The sequence below is a fragment of the Plecotus auritus genome (genome assembly GCF_963455305.1).
Source record: "Plecotus auritus genome assembly, chromosome: 7".
Lineage (NCBI taxonomy): Eukaryota > Metazoa > Chordata > Mammalia > Chiroptera > Vespertilionidae > Plecotus > Plecotus auritus.
The window spans coordinates 17,924,884-17,945,987 of NC_137774.1; the positions used below are offsets into that span (position 1 = coordinate 17,924,884).

General features: G+C 44.4%; 1 protein-coding gene across 2 annotated transcripts in view; it reads right to left on the reverse strand.

Moving 5' to 3' along the window:
* Positions 1-21,104, reverse strand: part of CEP112 (centrosomal protein 112) — a 329,147-nt gene that overhangs the window by 25,778 nt on the left and 282,265 nt on the right. For both annotated transcript variants that reach the window (XM_080679644.1, XM_080679645.1), the window contains one exon: positions 18,168-18,257. In XM_080679644.1, coding sequence (XP_080535770.1) covers positions 18,168-18,257 — 90 coding nt within the window. The remainder of the gene's footprint in view (positions 1-18,167; positions 18,258-21,104) is intronic.

Sequence of the window (21,104 nt, forward strand, 5' to 3'; positions counted from 1 at the left end):
TGAGTTCCCTGTAAATTTTGGAGATTAAACCCTTATCGGAGATAAATTACATGTTATATGTTTTTCATCACAATGAAAAAAAATAAATAAAAGAATGCACCAGAAGATGTAATTAATCAAGAAGATTGGGGATAGAAAGAGATTTTTATGGTAGCTAATGGGTAGGAAAGAGTAACAGATCTTGTATTAGTTTATGTTAGTTTCTTTGGGAGAAATATTAGTGGGTGGTAAAATGAATGTTTCACAAATGTAACCTGTTACACTATCATGTAATATGGTAGAAGTGAATTCAGTTTTTAAAATACTAGTAAATTTGAAAAAAAAAACACAAAATAATAACTGACGTGGGCAGTGGCAAGTCTAAGAGTTTTGGGATAAAAACACTATTTTATCTTGCATTATGCTAGCATTTTGTTCAGCTTTGAAAAAATTAACCTTGCTTCCTCTTGGTCTTAGGAAGATTTTAAATACCCAACTCCCTTGTCCTAGAAGTGGCTTATGTGACCTTTGTCATGTCCAGTGACCTTGGAAATACAAGGGTTGTTGTCTTGTGAAATTAGGTTAATATATACTTTAAATGTCCCTTAAGGCGAAGCAATTGTTTGATGGAGTGGAAATTTGGGAAGACTTGTCTGAAACTTCAAATTTGATATCCCCATGGTACAGCTCACCGGTGCTTCTGGATCACGTGTAGTAAACTTCAGAAATCTGGCAGGCGGTGGGGTGGTCAGTGAGCCTGCCTAAGGACTGCATAAGGTGGCTAGTCTTGGCCTATTCTAGTAGGCCTTTCAACTACCATCTCAGGATTTCTGGATCAACCTTTACTTTTTAATTTAAACTCTTCTAAGCCAATCAGATGGCGGACCGGGTGGGTGGCTGGGTGGGAAATGGCTGGGCTTGGTGCAGCAGCCTCAAGGATGCCCAGCCCACAGCATGCACAAAGCTGGATGCACGCATTCTGCACAGTGGTTCCCTCCTCACCTCTCCCCATCAATGCTGAGCCCCTAGTAACTCACCAACTTAGTCTGCTCTGCGAAACATGAAGGACACATTAAACCCTTTCACCAAGGAGTTTACAATTTTGTTCGGAAGCAAAGTTAGCCCACAAACATCACACCTCCAGCTACGGGGAAACTGAGTATACATGTAATAGCAATGTGGGGGAAGAAGATCTTTCTGGCGTGGAATTGTGTGGGAAGAGCTCGGGAGAAGGGAGATGCTGATTGTGCTCCCAAAGGTGAACAGCAGGAGGATGCACAGAGATCTGGTGAAAGGACATTGCAGGTTTAGAGAAAAGCATAGGCCAAGGTAACAGTGAGTGTGGCTCGTGTGGGTGCCGAGAGCCCCCAGCTGACACCTGACTGAGATGCTGAGGTGTGTGGAAGTAATATCGACAGACAGTCCAGGCTACAGAAAATTGTGGAGGTCTGCAGTGAGTGGGAGCCAGTGGGTTTCTTTAGCAGAGGAAAGCGTGATGTCAGGGCTGCATATCATACGTTTCTAAGGAAGATTACTGAGAGATGAGAGGCAGGTAGACCAGCTAGACAGAGACCACTTCATCTAAACACGAGGTGATGAGGGTTCAAACAGAGATGACAGTGGGGAGGATGGAGATGAGTGGAACTGAAGAGCATTTTGGAGGTAGAAACAACACACTTTGTGATGAAATGGCTATAAAGTGTGACAGATAGAGAGATAATGTCAAGGTTTCCAGCAGTCTTGTCTCAATCCTGCTGACGTTATCAAGTCAATGTCCTCATGGACACATATCTCGACACGTCTGGCTTCCTGGTTCTCACCTGTCTTAGCTTGGGCTGCTAAGCAAAATACACTGACTGGGTGACTTAAGCCACAGACACTTATTGCTCCCAGTTCTGGAGGCTGGAAGTCCAAGGTTAGGGTGGCTGTCGAAGGCTCAGGTTCTGGTGAGAGCTCTCCTCCTGACTTGCAGACAGCCACCTTCCTGTTGTATCCTCACATGATGGAGAGAAACAAGATCTCTTCTTATAAGGGCACTAATTCCATCATGAGGACTCTACCCTCATGACCTAATCACCTCCAAAGGCCCCATCTCAGAACATCATCGCACTGGGCTTAGGGCTTCAACATATGGATTTGGGGGCAAACAAGCATTCAGCCCATAATGCTGCCTCAATTTTAATAACTTCTAGAACTCACTAGAAACCTTCTCCACCCCCACTCTGCTTGTGTCATTCGGTGGTCTTTATGTTTGCAAACCCAGCCCTAACACACTGCTGACACAGGAGGTAAGGACAGGAGGCACACTGGCAGCCGAGGCCAGCAGTGGGGACAGCTAGCTTTCTCTTACTACTGTAGACCCCGGGTCCAGGGGTGTCGGCCCAGGCCATGGTTTGTTTTACTCACCCAGTTCAGGCGCATGACCAGCCTTCTCCCTGCCTCCTGCTCCAGGTCCTGCTAGAAATAGAGTTCGGGGCCAGAGAAGTAGGAGCCCAGGACTCCTGCAGGAGCTCCAGTGGAGAGAAACTTTCTCTTTTCTGCTGATCTGAGCCTGAAACACCGGCCCTGGAACTGTTGGCCGTCAGATTGCAACACAAGGGCATAGCTTGCAGGAATGGCGCCAATAATAAGGAAAGAGCAAAAACATGGAGACGGAAAACTGGCTGTCGGTCACATAATTTGAGTAATTGGATTAAGCCTCCCTTGAAGCCAATACTACTTCTCAGTTACATGAACCAAAAAATTGTTCTTGTTTAAACCGGGGTGAGTTTCAACCAGTTATTTCTAATGGGTTATTTGACCCTGGCTGAGGTTCCCTGCCAAGGGCCCTGACTTTGCACCCAGTGAGCTGGCCCAACTAATGAGCCAGCGACAAAATGATGGCCACGACTTAAACAGCCACACCCCAGCGGCTGGACTGGATCATTCAGCCCTGACATCTGCCCCAACTGCCTGGCTACCCCCTCACTGTCATCTGCGCGACAGCTCTGGCGGCTCAGAGAGAGCCTCCCCACCTCCAATTCTTGCGTCCCGCATGAACACCCTTGCTGACTTCACCTCGCTTTACAGACCAGCACCTCACATTGTGGGGTCCCCTGGGCCGGCCAGCTCGGGGTGCTCCCACCATCTGCTATCTCCTGCTGCTGCAGTAAGTAACCAACAACCATAAACACACACACTACTCTGATAGGGCCAACTACAAAGTCATGCTGTTTCGCCTCCAAGGACCTTCTCCCCTGCTGGAAAACCTTGTACCGGCGTGTTTCACAGTGTGTGGGCACCTTTTGCACACAACTTCTTTCTTACAAGAGACCTACACAACCAGAGCCCATATGGCTGCTGATCAGCCCAAGCCTGGCTCTGGGTGATTCAGGACCAGCCGTGGCCGTGCTTGGCGAAGCTCTGGGTAATGCCGCGGAGCACCGCAGCAAATACCCGCCTCTGAGACAGGGCTTGTGTTACGTGCTGTCTTAATTGATGCAGCCAGCAAAGCGCTAACTGCAGAGAGCAAGGTACAAATCCGTGAAGTAGGTAAATGGCAGTGATGGAAGCACAGAGCCGCTTGAGAGCCAGCGTTGCCCAGTCTCCTGAAAACAGAACCATACAGCTGCGCCAGAGAAGTTAGGATGGCCTGCCTTTGTTTTTACTGAAATGCACTAATAAGTAATGGGCTGTTCAATTGATAATTAAAGAGAGAGGGAGGCCTTCACTTCTGAGCTTTCGTAGGTGAGGCAATATTCCTTTCCGATGAGTAAGTCCGGCCAGGCACAGTCAAGGTACTTGGGTTTCTTTGTACTTCTCTCCCCTTTATTTCAGATTTTATATGAATGAAACACGATGAGTAATTCCTTCTCTTTGGATCCTTCAGGATATTATTTAAACACTGGCATCTGGTCTAAGGGAAATTTAATGCTAAGTCAGAGGAGTATTTGAAAAATAGCTTACATCTGGTTTTGTGCTCCCCGTCCCTAGAAGTACACAGCACAGAGGAAATGAGCACATGGCTGGCGCTGGCTCGGGGCTGGTGGGGCTGGTGCCTTCGCTGTAATGCATACCACAGCGTTCCCTTTTATAAAGTGAGGGATTAGTGCCACCTTCTTTGGAGCAATGTCGTGACCTCCATAATGCTTCTTAAATTGAGGACAATGATGGACCTACCAAGCCTTAACACATGATTTAAATCTGATCTGACAGTACTTAAACCCAGAAGTCCAGAAGGCTAATGGTTGAACAAGCTTGGGAAAATGTCCAGGGAACCAAATGCAGAGACCCAATGAATTACAGAGAGCAATCACAACCTCAGGGTGAGGGGTTGAGGGAGAAAATGGTATTTCTGAGCCGGTCTATGTTATAGGATTGACTACAACTGTGGTCCCACCCTGATGTACTAGAAAGAAAGCATCCCCCCCCCCAAAAAAAAAAAAACACACCAAAAGATAAATAAAATCCCACCCAACCAAACAAAATAACAGAAAACAAATCAATTAACTCCCTCTCCCCCACACTCCCAAATCCTAGAATCCTTTCTTTTACCTTTAGAGTTTTTATATTAAGGATATGCATTTAAAAAACATTCCTACGCTCATGCAGAAAAAAGAAAGTCTTTTGAGAGGAGTCTCACAGAGACTAAAAATTAGCAGGTATATTTTAAATTTCATGCATTTAGTTAGAAAAAAAGTGGAAACAGCGTTAAGATCAGTTTGCAGTATTTGTTTAGCGAGGATAAGTAACTTGGAGAACCACGAAGAACAAAGCACCCAACGGTGAAGCCCTTGTAGCACCGTCCAGGCCATGAAGATCTTGAGCCTCTAGCCACCAGGGACGCAGCCACTGCCAAGTGGGCCAATACCTGGGACGCGACTCTGAGGGGAGTCACTCCATTTCAATAAACTAAATGGCAGGGCCAGGGGTTATTCTTTATTTTGTCTTTAGCTTGTAAACAATTCACACGTCAAAAACATCTCCGTAGCTCTTGGACTCTTCCCCAGGGCCCTCCAGGTATGCCGAGCTGCTCCAACACGTGGTAAGCCCTGGGCTCCCAGGCAGGAACTCCCTACCCACATCCAAGAGAACTTCTTACCCCAGTGACTTGTATTTCAGCATCTTTTTTTCATAACCCCGCTCCCCCACCGGGAAAATCCTCTGTTTGTAGTTAAGCACTAAAAGTCTATATAATTCATAACCACAAGGGCAGAGAAAACTCTAAAACCACCTGACTGCATGTGGCTTTTGGTGAGCAATATTCCCGGGATTACGCAAGCTGAAAGGGAATCAAAGCGCTCTCTACAGCAACACAAGTTAGACCTCCTTTCCCTGCTTTCCTGGTATGAAGCAGAGAGGCTGCCTTGGAGTTCTCTTCTCTCAACTCAGTGCTACTGATTTGTAGGAGTTGGTACCACCCTTTCAGCCAAGGACAGGTTTGGACGGGCTATTTTGGACCACCAGGCTAGCCCCATGCCAAACTGTCTAGTGATGCTTTTTTCCTGGTGTCTTCTTTTCCCACTCCTCCTCCAAACCCCCTCCACACACACACAGAACTCGCCCTCCTCTGCACCCCATTCTGGTGCCCAATATTTCCACATTTCTCACCACGTTCGCCTAGCACAACTTTCTCTTGGTAAAGACTCTGATGGGTGAACGTTTTGAGGAATAACTTGCACTAATAAGTCACTAGTTGAAAAATAAAGTTCTGGCCCCTGAAACCTGACCCTTCACCTCCATCCCCATAATTTCAGTTTTCAGCAAGTAGGTAGAGGAAACATAACATTTGGGGAGAGGAGCAGCTGGCCCTTCTCTCTTCACCAAAATCATGAACCAGTTTGGCTTTGCTTGGTATTAAGAGAAACTCTATTACTACTGCCTATTATTTTAATGACTAATTTCTCTTCCCTTTCAAAGCTGTTATGACATTGAACCCCAATGCTTTGGTATCACAAGACCAAAATCAAGGTGTTGGCTGGCCTAGACTTACCTGAGGGCTCTGGAGGAGAATTTGCCCTCGAGCTCGTTCAGGTTGTGGGTGAAATTCAGTTCTGGCTGTAGGACTGATGGCCCCATTGCCTTGCTGGCCGTCAGCGGGAGCCTCTCTCAGCCCTGCAAGGCCTCCTGCATCCTCCCCTAAGAGTCCCCTTCCACTTTAAATCAGCAATCCTTCTCACTCTTGGAATCTCTCTGACCTCCCTTCTGCCACATCTATTCTGTCTCCAGCCAGAGAAAGTTCTCTGTCCTTAAGTAGCCATCTGTTTAGATGGGGCTCACTACCACAATAATCTGAGATAACCTCCCATCTTTAAGGTCACTGATCACTAACTTTAATAATACCTGCAAAGACTCTTTATGCCATGTGATGTACATATTCACAGATCCCAGGGATTAGAGAACCAAGATTCCTGGGGGATATTCTGTCTACCACAATCGTTACCCTATGTAGTATACAACAATAAATCTGAGATGGGTTAAAGAGTTAAATGTGTAAAAAATTTCTTAAAAGTACTAGAAGAAAATAAAAGAATATATTTTATAATCTTGGGGTAGGGAGGACCTTCCTTAGCAAGCTGAGAAACCATAAAGAAAAATAATTCTCAAAAAAAGAAAATATTGAATATAGGAGTTAAAAGATAAGCAACTGGGGGAAAATATTTGCAACTTATTTAACCCATAAATCATTAATAAACAGAATGTCTAATAAAATAAATGTCTACAGATTAAGTTACAACAAAATCAATAGAAAAAATTAGCAATGAATGTGATCAAGCAATTCACAGAAATGCAAATATTATATTTCCACTTCTAGTAATAGAAGCTCAGAGAATTCTCTCCCAAGTCTGCTATGAAGTATGGAACTAGCAAGGCAGGAAAGACGGGGGGCTCTGATGTTAGAGACGTCAGAAATCAAGACAGCTTGTGAGTCTGGCACTGGGAGACATTTTTACACAGCACTTTTGCCAATTCTAGAGTGGTTGGTGAGAGGCTGAGAAACTGAACAGATCTCTTAACAGCCTCACAAAAAAAGCCAAGGAGACACAAATTGCAGTGCAGGACTCGCTAAAGGGGCGTGTCTGGTAAAATCCCAGGCTTTGGGTGGATCCCAAAGGGCCACACCCGAGGAGTAGGAGTGAGCTGGACACAGACCAGCCCTCTCTAGAACTGGAGTCTACTTCAAATCATCTCAGTCCCTGAGAGAGGATGAAGGTCACTTGAGATGGCAAGTGCCACCACCTGCCTACCTGGGAGCAAATGTACTAGTAAACCCTCCCCGGAAAGTTAACATTATCTTAGGTCTCAATTATTTCTATAAAGTTCCATATAAAGTATCTGGCACTCAATCAAAAATAGCTAGATTCACAATATGAAAGCAAGGCAATATGACCAAAAGCCAAGAGAAACAAGATAAGGAAATCAGATGCATGTGAACTCTAGATAATGGCTATCAGACCCAGATTTTGAGAATACCAAGATAAATATGTAAAACAATAAGAAAAATGTTGTGAACTTTGGCACAGACTAGGAAACTAAAATGGAGTTATGTAGAAAATACAGCTCTGGAAAATATAATAACCAAAACCAAAACTCGGTTTAATATCCGATGAGATACAGCAAAGAAGAGAATCGTAAACTAGAAGCTGGATAAAAGAACATATCTACTTAGAATAAATAGTTAGGGAACATAGTTAGGAGGTCTAAGATACATATACTTATAGCCCCAAAAAGAGAAGAGAGAGAGAGAATTAGGCAGAAGTTAAAATAGAAAATCTGAATACTGTAATCACTAAAGAAAGCTTAGTCTAATTAATTGAAAAATCTTCCAACAAAGCAAACTCTAGGCCCAGAGCCTCATCTACCAAACATTTTAAGGAATATTACCAACATTACACGAACGATTCCAGAAAACAGAGGTCAGCAAACTTTAATAACAAAATTCAGTGAGAACATTAAAATAAAACAAAATTATTGGCCAATCTCACTCATAAACACTGATGTAAAAATCCTACACAAAATATTAGCAAACGAAAATCCAGCAAAAGCTAAAAAGGGATAAGTCATCAAGATCAAATAGGGCCCATTCCAGAAATGCAAGTTGAGCTACTGTTAAGAATCAGTCAGTGAAGTTCACTGCATTAGCAGAAAAGAGGACAGTCATATAATTATCTCAAAATGGAAAAAAGGCATTTAGTAAAATTGAACATCCATTTATAATTTTAAAAAGACTCTTGGTAATAATAGAAAGAAACTTCCTTACTGTGATAAAGGGAACCTGTACAAAAGTCAATTGTATTTCTATATGTCAGCCACAAACATGGCTGTGAGAGCAAAACATCCACCGGCTGCCTCCTGCACGCCCCCTACCGGGGATCAAGCCTGCAACCCCCGCACATGCCCTGACTGCGAACAGCAACCTTTCGGTGCAAGGGATGTCGGTCGCCCAACCAAAGGAGCCACACTAGCCAGGGTCAGTCCAATAGCCTTTTAAGCTTCTGAATTTTCCTTTGTATTAAAAAAAAAAAATCACTTTTCTTTCCTTATTACTAATTTAAACTGATACATGTCGGGTGCCTCTAAAATACCTCTGCTCTGTCATTTGTTTGACATAAACAGGATCAATTGCTTCCACCTGGAAATAGTCCTTTCTCAACAGGAAAAGGAAATATTTTCTGACAAGACTATAGTAGAAAAGGAATCACAGGAAAATGGCATCTTAGAACATTTGATACTCTTCTCCGAACCTGACCAGCACACTAACTCGTCATCAAGCATTTCCCCCTTGTAACCATGCTGCCTCACCCACCCTCTTTTACCAGCTCTGTGTTTCTCTCTCCTTCTACTTCCTCCTTCCAGCTGTTCACTCAACCCCATCAATTCCGTGCTTGGTCGCTGCCAGGAAAGTAAGCCCGGCTAGGACATCCCCCGGGCACAGAATCTGCTCTTCATCTTCCCGGGAGACATTCTGCGGCCCCCGGTCTGTGCTCGATACGCGGCTTGTCCACCTGCTGTCAAGGTGCCACGGAACACAACATGGTGTTAAGCTTTTGTCCTGCTTTTTTTAACATTGTCTCCACAATTTACTGACTTGGAGTGAGTCATTTGTATGAAATTATTTTGGATGACAAAAATAATTTTTAAAAAGACTAAAATGAAAGCCAACACTATAAAAAAAATCAAACCAAAAGAAGTGAGAATGTCGCACCGCATCACTTCACTGTAGGAGTGAAGATGGGCTCCAGCCCTGGGCGGTCACTAGCAGGCTGGACCCCAGCAGCCCTGTGCAGCCCTGTGGCCCCGCCCTGCCGTCACCCCAGTGTTCACTGCCTGGCCTGGACGAAGAGCCACTGAACAATGTAGAAAATGCAATGGCACAGTGGTGCCTTGCTGACACTTGGATTTGATGGGTCAGCGAAGTGCAGGATTAAAAACACGCAGCACTGCTTCTGGGACCCGCCTCCTCTCCTCCCAGCACAACAAGCCCAGGGATGTTCAAAACAAAGAGCATCTCAAGAAAGCGATGAAGAAACTCACAGCACATCCACCTCAGAGGAGCTGCTTTGTTATCCTCCAAAAATGGCCCTGTGGTCATCGTGTAAGTGTTAAGTGGCGGTTTGGGGTACAAATGTCTAACTTGCTTTGCCACTAAAATCACCTAGACCAGTGGTCAGCAAACTCATTAGTCAACAGAGCCAAATATCAACAGGACAACGATTGAAATTTCTTTTGAGAGCCACATTTTTTAAACTTAAACTTCTTCTAATGCCACTTCTTCAAATTAGACTCGCCCAGGCTGTGGTATTTTGTGGAAGAGCCACATTCAAGGGGCCAAAGAGCCGCATGTGGCTCGCGAGCCGCAGTTTGCCGACCACAGACCTAGACTAATGGATCTATAAGGAACGCTTGGATGAGATGCATATTTTAATAAAAATACTCTTGTCCCTGACACTGTGCTTCAAGTGCTTTTCAGAATATAGGCGAGTATTCCAACTCTGACAGTAAGATGTGGCCAAAATTAAATGTGGTTGCATCCTCGTAACGACTCAGATTTTAGAATGATGCATCATACCAGCTGTCTGTGAACAAATGTATTTTGTTGGCATGGGAACAAAAGAATTAGTCTGAATTTTGTAAATAAACTGTGGTTATTAAAATTACTTGAAACAAGCCAGAGTAATAACCATTAAACATGAAAAGTCAATAAAAGGCTTTGAGTTATATTTCTGTTGCAATGATTATTCCTGTTTTCATAATGTGTGTTGGGATAAAACATAGTTTTGAGTTGTTAGTACTTTTAAATGGATTTCACTGCAGATGCATTAGTCAACAGCAGCTAAGACTGTGAAGTTCTAAAATCCTTTATGGAAAATGGAAATTAAAGGCTTGGAAATCTGTAAAAGACGAATTCGTCCTTTCAACAATTGTCACAATTATTGCTTAATTGATTTTCTGTCTACACAGCATCTTGGTCCCTCTTGATGAGACTGAGGTGGCTTAAAGATAAGCAACGCTGTCCAACTAACACTTTAAGCATACCGATGCAGTTTCTCCTAAAAATCCACGTCACTCCCATAGATCACTGGGCATTGTGAGAGGCGAAGAAATTCTTTGGGAATACAAATGCTAATAGTGGTAATGGTTCAACAGGCAGACGAGCCAAGGCACTTCAGAGATGTCTAACATTACCCCAACAGCTACCGAAACCGAAGGGACCTCATTTTATTCCTAAACCAGGCAGCTGGGAAGAAGCAGCAGAATGCTGAGTGATCTGCAGAGAAAATAAAGGGCCTTGTTGGTGTCCGCCCTGCTCTGCCTCTGGGCCATGCGAGGGAGGAGATGTGGAAGGAAAACCTGCCCTGCTGTGGAGCAGAGCAGCAAGGTGGGCCGTATGGCATTTGCACAGCGTGGATGAACCCAGCGGACATTACACAAAGAGAAATAAACCTGACAGAGAAGGAGGATCTCACTCATCGGTGGGATTAAAAAAGAAAAAGAAAAAAGTCGAACTCATAGAATCAGAGTAGCATAGTGGTGGCCAGGGGTGAAGGTGGGGGACATGGGGAGACGTTGGTCCAGGGCACAAACTTCCAGTTATAAGACAGTCCTGGAATCTAAGGCTCCCATGGGGACTACAGCCAGTAATACCCTGTTGTGTACTTGACATTTGCTAAGAGAGTAGATTTTGTGTTCACACCACATACAGAAAAGGAATTAAGTGAGCTGATGCATGTGTTAATTAACTTAATTGTGGCAATCATTTCACAATGTGTTATCAACTCATCACATTGTGCATTTTAAATGGTTACAAGTTTATCTGTCAATTATGGGGCTTCCTGGGCAGGGTGCTGGCTTTGTGGCTTCTCTCGGTTCCCCTGGGGTACAAGCCCTTTGGTGCGATGATGTCTGGGAGCACAGATAAGCCTCTAGAAGGCTCAAGGATCCTCCTCACCCAGATGAAAATGATAAAAGAAACCTACCATATTTATTTTAATAAAAGTCTAATCAATAGTATATTTAGAAAAAGTCTATTTAGGATATATTTAGGAGGCGCAATACAAGGAGCTGTCATTACACAAGTTCGGTGGCCTCTGCTAGTCCTTGTCCTTAAACTCAATGTAGTATGTGATGCAGCCAGGCCTTCCTTCCTTCCTCCCTTCCTCCCTCCCTCCCTCCCTTTTCTTCCTTCCTTCCTTCCTTCCTTCCTTCCTTCCTTCCTTCCTTCCTTCCTTCCTTCCTTCCTCTCCCACGTGGGCCAGGCTAAATGCTGGATATAAGGATATGTATGACAGTCCCAGCCTAGGAGTACACCCTCAAAGAGCATACATCTCTCACGAGAGTCTGATGGGAAACCTTTTGTAGAGGTCACAGAGATACCTTACGAGCTCAATGAAAGAGGGACATGGGTGGGCAAGGTCATGGGTGGGCAAGGTCATGGGTGGGCAAGGTCATCGAGGAGGAGCCTCAGGGCAGCAAAGGCTTTCCCCCTGAGCAAAGCAGTCCAAGCCAACATGTGCTGGTGGACGCCATGAAGAGGACAGATGGGCCCTTTCTTTCCTTCAGAGCTTCCTGTTGAGTAGGAAACTCTAGTCTGTGGTTTCCTGACAAATTCTCTGGCTCTGCTCTTATCTCCCTGACCATTCATTCCTTTGAAGTCCTCTTCAGTGCCTCCCTGCACTCTCTGGTCCCGTGTGCACGGTCCTCTTATCTCTGCTCTTCCTTATCAATGTTGGCCACACCCAAGGCTTCTGGTCTATCCCCCAGGAGATGACCCAGACATGTTCACGTTTCTAGGGCTCCTTCTTGAGTTCTGCAGTCAGCTTTTCAACTAGTGTCTCCAAACGAAGGTCCTGCTGCTAGCATCTCTGATTTGACATCTGAAAACCGGTGCTGTCATTGTCCACTGCACACCAGCTTATCAACTCAAACACGCCGTGTTACTTTCCACATGTTCCTTCCTTTTGCCCTCTAAATCTTTGTGAATTTTAAGTGAGTCTTCACATCTATTCCTTTCTTTCTACTCTCTTTGACAATAAAGGAACACCTGAGAGATAATGTGGGTTCGGTTCCAGACGCCCGCAATAAAGACAGTATCACAATAAAGTGAGTCGTAATCTTTTTGCTGGTGGAGGGTTATGCCCTCAGTTTGTAAAAAACACATCTGTGAAGCGCAACAGAGTGAAGCAATAAAAGGAGTCTGCCTGTCCCCACTTCACGCCTCCTGATGTCCCTGTGGCTGGTGATGTGACCTATAGAGCCACACCCGCTGGGTTTGTCTCTTTCATCACTTGTTCATCTTCTGCTGCCATATTAATCTTTCTAAAGTATAAACGCGGTCAGGTAATGCTGCCCAAAGAAAAGAACACCTCACAGCTGACAACCACTTTCTGACCAGGCTCTGAATTCTCGGTATTGCACCCGAGACTGGTCGCCAGCGGCCGTGCGCGGTGCTCAGATCACAGCAGACCGTAAGGCAGTCTTGCTCTGTTGTGTTTATAATGGATGACATGAGCGAAGCTACCTTTCTACCACACATCTCCCCTCCTTCTGTTCCAATGTCCTTCCTCTCTGATGATGCCTTCATGCCCTCTCCTGTGAGTGTGTATAGCCACGCACACTCCTCTGCATTGCGTTGACAGTTTCTGAAGTGTCTCACACACATGACCTTGTTTTGATGTCCACATCCACCCTGTGGGAAGGTATGAGCACTGGCATTTAGGGACCTGGTACCGGAGCGGTACAGTGCTTGCCCAATGGCCAGCAAGGACAAAGGCAGCCTGAGCACCAGCAGTCATCCCCACTGGATCTCCCTCATCCTGCAGCCTCTCCTGCCCCAGCTCCTGCCTCGGGTTCTGGTAACTGGCTCGGGGACAACCTCTGCCCTCTCCCCAAATACACACAATTACCTCTGAGGCTGTCTTTGCTTGCTAGATTCTCTCTGAAAGTAATGAATGTGTCTAGGCCTGAAATATAATGTAGGTTGCATCAAAGATGTGATTGAATGTTGAGTACAGCTGACTTTTTACTATATATTTTAAGACAACTTATGGGTTACTTGTGGCTGCACAGTCCAGCCCCTTAACACCTGGACACACTAGGTAAGGGGCACAACCGAAGCAGCTGGCTGCTGCTAACCCTGGCCAGAAGGCAGAGGCCCTCCGGTTGCTGCCCGGGCAACAAGGCCCAGTGGCCCTGAGAAGGCTGGCAGAAGTGCTGCCCCCCTCGGACTGCCTACAAGGACCCGGTTCCCTTGAGGGCCGCAGGCTTTTGAAACAACGTGTGTCAGCAAGTGCCAAGTCCTGCCTGGGCCATGGGACCTGAGTGAGCTCTCACCAGCTGAAGGTCCCCCTCGCCCTTCCTCACAGGGGCAGGGAGGATGGACGCAGGACTAATCCTCTGTTCTTCCCACATTTGTGATTCTGAGCCTCTGAGCCATTTAGAAGAATAAGAAAGAACCTCCCTCGAATTCCATGCATGGAGTCTACATTTTATACGTGTCTCCTCTGTGCTACTAAACCATAAACTCCTCCCCAACCCAATCATCTGTGTCTTCTCAGCACCTGCCATATGCCGCCACGAGCTGAGGGAAGACAGTGGGAAATGCTCAGCACTGTGTTCATTTATTAGGACATCTCTGACTTACTGCCTTTTCTCACTAATTTATCTAAAATAATTTGGGAAATTGACTGACTGATGTAATCAAAGCCATTAATACTTTCAACCTTAAGATACCTACTTCCACCCAGAGCATCTGCTGTGTGTACACTACTATCTACATTACATTAGGTCGAAATCTGATGTTGCTCAGTGCCTCTGTGACAAGTGTAAACTTTGTACCGTGTTAAGAATACCAAGTGAATTTTTAAACTGTTTCTTTTCTTCCCTGTCTTTTCTATAATTTAGCAGACCGGATAATCTTGGCCGGGGTCGGCAAATTACTTAGTCTCATTGAGAATGATGAAACACTGTTTGCTCGGGAAAGTGAGGGTCAGTTGTACACATCCCTGAACCGAGCAATACACACCATGTACCCATGTTACGTAGGTCCCTCCAGTGGGAAGTGTCATTGCCGGGAGCGAGCAGCCCACATGTGGCTGGGCAGGAGAGGTCCTTCCCCGGGCCAGCCCCTGCTGTGAGGGCTCACATCTTTTCCTGATGACTCAGTTTCCTTGCACAAGGAGGAAGCTGGGCCAGAGCTCTGACCTCCCCTGGTTTGCTGCAATTAAGGGATTCCTGCTCGGATCTTATCTGGAATCAGAAATTATTAACTCCTGGTATGGCTAAAAATAACGATGATTTCTAATGACTTTACTACTTATGAATTACAAGATAAGTTGGTGTTTCTGGAAGGCTGGCTTAGATAGAGAGTTAGTGTTTCCTAATTTTATTTGGCTTATCTTGAACCTGCATAAGGAGCAAATTAACCCTCTGTAGCTACAATGAGCAAGCCTCCTCTGGGCGCGGTGCTGGCTGACCTGCCGGGGGAGGAGTTAGGAGGGTTGATGGCACCGAGGCAAGGGGTGGGCAGCAAGGATACCACCCATCGAGACCTGATGAGAAGCAGCTTTTTGTTTTTAATTAAAAACACAACTTTTAAAATGCCTCATTCATTTTTTGTTTTTATAGAATCAAAACATAGGAATTTTTCCTAAATGAAAAACAGCAACAGTTTAAGCTTTTTCTTTTCTTTTTCTAAGTGAGCGAGTTAAAAAAAGCAGCCCAGGAAACTGTCCTTTGTAATCCTGCCACTTCCAATTCTGACTCTTTCTGCAACTAGTTCCAGGATACTATGTGGTTGAAAAGGAAGAGAAGTTTCGAGAAGCTGATCTGCACACGTTTCAGTCTTTTGGTTGGCTGATGTCAGGCCAGTGACTGGGACTACCCTTGCTTTGACATGCAAAACAGACAATCATATACAACAGTTTCAAGATTTTAACTGTTTGCCCTGGCCGGTTTGGCTCAGTGGATAGAGCATCAGCCTGCAGACTGAAGGGTCCCGGGCTAGATTCTGGTCAAGGGCACATACCTTGGTTGTAGGCTCTATTCCGGCCTCTTGCACCGGCAGGTGCAGGAGGCAACCAATCGATGTGTCTGTCTCTCACATTGATGTTTCCCCCTCTCTCTGTTTCTCCCCTCTCCTTCCACTCTCTCTAAAAATCAATGGGAAAATATCCTTGGGTGAGGATTAACAACAACAACAACAATAACAAAATAAATAAATTATTGCACAAATCTTAAAAAACATAAAAAAAAAGATTTTAACTGTCTAAGCAAACTCATATAGAAGTGGACCCTAAGAATGTATAACACAATACTTCTAATTATTTTGATTACTTCTATTAATGTCACAAATTGAAAGGGGGCATAGGTCAAATTCAGATAAAAATAGAAGTTGAATTAAATTCAGTATGAGTAGGATTTATCAAGTGCCCATCATGTGCTCTTCAGTTTTGCTGAAGCAACTGGCATTTTTTCCCAGCTGTACCCTAGGATCTTGTAGAAAGGACCCAACATTTCATGGTTGCGAAGACTATGAACTATGCAGCTTTACCCATGGGTATTTCCTGACATTTCTTTTGGTAAACTTGGAGCCTAATAGAAGATATCAGGAATTAGTGTAAGAAATAGTCTAAAAAGCTATTGTCACTGCAAAGATGAAAGCAACTTTGATGATCAAAAAGAAGTCAATGAAAAGAGACCAAAGTAGTTCCTGAATCCTGCCCCGTTGTTCATTTGGGATTTCTTCATTTCCCTACTCTCAGCACACGATGGAGTTTTCCGTGTGAAGTTTTGCCATGAATTAGAGCGATGTCAACAAAGTTTTACCTTAAGTCATATTTTATCACAAATTGGAGAAGCCAGGCCTCCAGGGAGCACAGTTTCCTGCTTTCAGGAAGCTTGACTTCTTCAGTTACAAGTGTCCTCGACAGAGGTGGAGCCAGCTGCCTCTGCGACAAGGAAGCCTGTGCCATGGCGCTGGACACCACGGCCATCCAAGGAGGTGTCTGCATCTGTGGCCTGTCTGCTCTGCTTTCGCTTCCTCTGCTCCTTGCTGCTCTCCGCCCGTGGAGGGTTAATGTGGCCGGCACGGGATCTTTGCTGCCCTGCCATCCTTAATAAATGTACTTGCCCTGAGTCTGTTATGCAGCTTTTTTATGAACTAGAAATGTAACTTAAAAAGTGTCATCAAAGGAGCAAAGGTTTGGCATTTAGATAAACGTGGGTTTGAATCCACCGAACTCTCTACTAGTTCTATGACCTTGGGCAGGTTACTCAACCCCTCCAGGTTTTATAGCTTCTGTGACATGGGGATGATAACGCTGGCCTTACATGGTTGTTATCAGGATACATAAACTAACATGTATAATGTTTCTTGTATAGCATCTGTTATTCTGTAGGCCTTTGATAAAGTATAGTTATTAATTTTGTATTCTAGTATTATCTTGTTTTGTGATTCTATTATTGACTATATGATAGGCCCTCTGTAGTACATATATAGTATATTCATGCATATCATACATACGTGATCTATACATATTACATGGCATGTATGTTATGCTGGGTGTATGTTAGAGAGTAGGAAGGAATTATGAGGTCATCAGTTCTTGGTATGAATACTCAGCACCTATGGGATGCTTCTGTCTACCATTCTGTGCAGTCCCCTGCCTCGAGGTCCTGTTTGTAGACACATCCCGAGATGAAAAACAGTTCCTATAAGCCTTACTTCAGTGTTTACTCTCGCCACAAGGTCAGAATGACTAACCGGACATTCTTGCACTGACTGCACTACGAGACGACAGGTAATGTGCATGAGGCGTGGTGGCACCTTGGAGAATGTGAAAAATGCTGCACCCAAGAGCTGAGGACATGCATTTATAAAGGTCCCACTGAGATGCATGAACTCGTGATACGTTACTGCCTTTTTCACTTAAGTTGTCAAAATTACCACGAAGAATAACACACTATAACCAGAAGAACCTAATAAAAAGAATCCTGCCATTTGAAAATAAAATAGGTCATTAGCTATCATCATAGCCAGATTATTCTGGTTAAATTTATTTTATTAATATAATGGAGAGAGAGGAGAAATTCGATTCAAAAGAAAATGTGATTTCTGTTTCTCCATTCTAATACGATGACATGACACACACTGCTTGCTGGCTGTGGACCCAACATCCCTCTCCCTGCTTCCTGTTCAGGTTATTCTCCCTCTCCCATGTAGATCCTGGTTGGTCTAGGCTGGTATGGGTCCCCTCAGTCCTCTTGCCAGGGATTGGACGTGCCAGGCAGAGCATGTGACCTGTTCTGGCCAATGAGAAGCTAGGTGTATGTGTGTGGGGGGTGTCGGGAAAGGTCTTCTTACTCTTCAGAAGGGTCCCTAGAGGCAGACATTCCCCTTCTGCCTCTGGATATTGCTGGGATTTACAAGAGGCCTTGGCACTGCTTTTAGGATGAAGTCAACCCAGGGGAAGAGCCACAAGAATGTCAGAGAGGGAGCCAAGGCCCAAGGCTCCCTGCCCAGAGCCTGCCCTACCTACAGCCTTCTGGTTTTGTGAGGTAATAAATCTCTTTGTTGTCTCTGCCAGCCAGGAGCGGGGCATTCTGTTACGTGCAGCCAAACACCCCAGTGGAAACAGGAAACACATCAGCTCCCACAGTGGAGAAATACACAAACAAGCGGGCGGAGGGGGCTGTGGGGAGGGGGCGCGTACCTGCTCCTGGGCCTCCAGCTCCCTGTGCTGCAGCTTCTTCTCTGCACATCGCACTTGGTTCGAGCGGTTTTCCAGTTCATCTCGCAGGGCCTGAAAGAGTGTATGATAAACACGTAAACAGGAAAACGAGCGCCCCAGAAACAAAGGTTTTATCACCTCAACTGGCATAAAAAAAGCTTCAGAATTCTAGCCTGTTACTTTTGTTCCAAAGAGTTCAGGCAAACAAAACCAGGTTTTAAATGCCAGGCCCAGATGTTTTCCACTTTAGGAGTAACCAGTATAAAAAATTCCAAACTTATAAAACAGACACATTAGCGGGTGTCAATTTATTTTATAAAAATGCCTTCTATATTCCCAGCATAGAGCCACAAGCAGGCAATAAAGCACAGAGCTGTTGCTAGTTAAAAGTGCTTTGTCAGTACACCTGCAAGGTACACATACACGCTGAACAGTGTCATGACAGCTAGGAATTGTAATGCTGGACTAACGTGACACTTTTCAAAACTATACTATGGCAATTTGAGTAACATATGGTAACTTTAAAGGAGTTTCTCCACTAAGTCATTGAGGGCAGTGTAGAATGTGAGGAACCTCTAAGAAGTGGACGGAGATGATCTCTTTCAGCTGCCAAGTAGCTGTGGGAAATAGAATTCAGGTTAATAGGGGAAACTTACAAACCACGAAGATCAGTAATTATCATCAAGTTGACTACTATTTTAAGTAAAGAGGTGAACTAGAAAAGAAACAGTCCCTTAAAGCCACCTGCTGTACTACAGATATAATATGCAGAAGTTTACAGTGAGCAGAACACAGGATGATAACTATAAAGATGCCAAATTCTCAAAACAAAATTCATTCAATCAAGACCACCGCGTATCTGCTGTATGTCAAGACCTATTACGGTTAGAAAGAGCGTGAAAGAAAACAGACAAAACAATTCCCTGCTCTCAGGAAGCCTACACTATTGGGGGGCGGATGATAAGCAAACCCTCAGTATAATATATGTCAGTGGCAAGTGAGGAGACTATTAAACCTACCATTTTTTAAACCGATATCATCAAAATAGAAGTGAAATTACACTTGCTTTTCAAAAAGGTACCACTTTGCAAATCTGTTCATAGTTTAACTAAAGATGTAAAACATGTGACCTTCCTAAGGTTAATCAGAGAAAGCAGTATGTCTAGAAATTACTTTTATTATCTATTTAAAAAGTCAGTCTAAAAAAATTGGAGAGAAACCAAATAATAGTCCACTTTTTAAAAAGTTAAAATGTACTAGATGAAAAGAAAATGACGGTTTACATTGGCAGCTGTTCCTGGTCTCATTTTCTAAAAAATTATTAGGCCATTAGAGTGCCAACCTCAGAATTCGACATCAGGACTGTGCGAAAATGACCACAATTACTCAATAAGTACAAGCAGGAATGTTCTTCTACGTTGTGGCTTCTTTACTCAAAAACCTTCAAGTCTGACACACACAAAAATCCCAAGATAATTAAAGAACGGAATGTCCAACATTGGGTAAAAGCAAAAAAAAAAAAAAACAACCCCAAAAAACAAACACACACACAAAGAAAACCACCACCACTGGAACAGTTACACTGTTTATTCTGCGAAGTTAATCCTTGTCCCTAAGGTCTGCTGGTTGACTTGCATCATTCCTGAAAGGGCAGCTCTTTTCTCCCGGTTCAACCTGCCCTAGATGCCCTGTAGGAAGTCCCTGGGTGCCCACTTTGAGCGTTCTGATTGGTCAGGAACAAAGAGTGACACTTTCCAGAAGAAAGTGTGACTGTCATATTGAGCTTTCTGAGAACAGGGAGGGTATGCCACAGGCTTCCAAAGGCATCAGGTTACAGGACAATTGTATTTGTGTATAATATGAAAATACTTAGACCCAGTAAGAGTGTACACTCTGTTACTTGTTAACGGCCTTTCCAGGGAGAGAAGCAGCCCTGGTGACTAAGGGGCCTGTGAAGGCACCTGTGATAGGACGAGAGCTTTGCCATGATTTTGGGGGAAATGTGTATTACAGTCGGTGCTTATAAATTTTATAAACAGGATTCAAACAAGCCACTCAACCTATAGAACCATGTGCCAAGGGATCGCGTGTAGTCTTATTAAAAACCAATTTCTTGTCCAATCTCAGAGGGAAGGTAGGGTGGTGGGTGGGTGGGAAAAGATCAACCGAAGACCTTGTATGTATATATGCATAACCCATGGACACAGACAATAGGGTGGTGGAGGCCTGGGGAGGGGGCAGGAGGGCTGGAAGGGGTTAATGGGGGGAAAGGGGGACATATGTAATACTTTCAACAATAAAGAGTTAAAAACAAACAAAAAACAGTTTCTTTCCTATTCTGAAGGCATCATATAAACATGAAATGATGGCAGATATTTTAATAATGAATAAATGAAACAAACGTTCATTTTGATTATAAAGTGGTTAACACGATATTTCATAAAGGGAGACATCACGGGAAGGTGGAAGATACGGTGCCATAATGATAAAAAGATATAACCAACGTGTTCCCAGGGCACAAAGCACATGGCCAGCAGAGAGGCTTTCGGACTTAGAAGCCCTGACCTTGCTCGTGGCCAGCCTCTCGGCAGTTCCACGTGTGGGGTGGGAGGGGTGTCTACTCTGGCACATGATCCCTATGACCTCACTATCCTCCCCAGCAGCAACACACAAAATTGCTTCAGCTCCTAACCCACAGTCTACACTCCAGCCTCTTACCAGAGATACTACTTTCCCATCTTTCCCAAAACCTCGTTAAGAGAAGTACAGAAAAATCCACGTGCCAATCAACACAGAAGCAACAGTCTGGGAGTCACCCTTCTCCTGAATTCCTTGTTCAGAGACACATCAGCAAAGCCAGCTCCACTCTTTTACGCATTTGTTGGGCAAATTGTAGAACTGTGCCCCCACCCGCCTTCA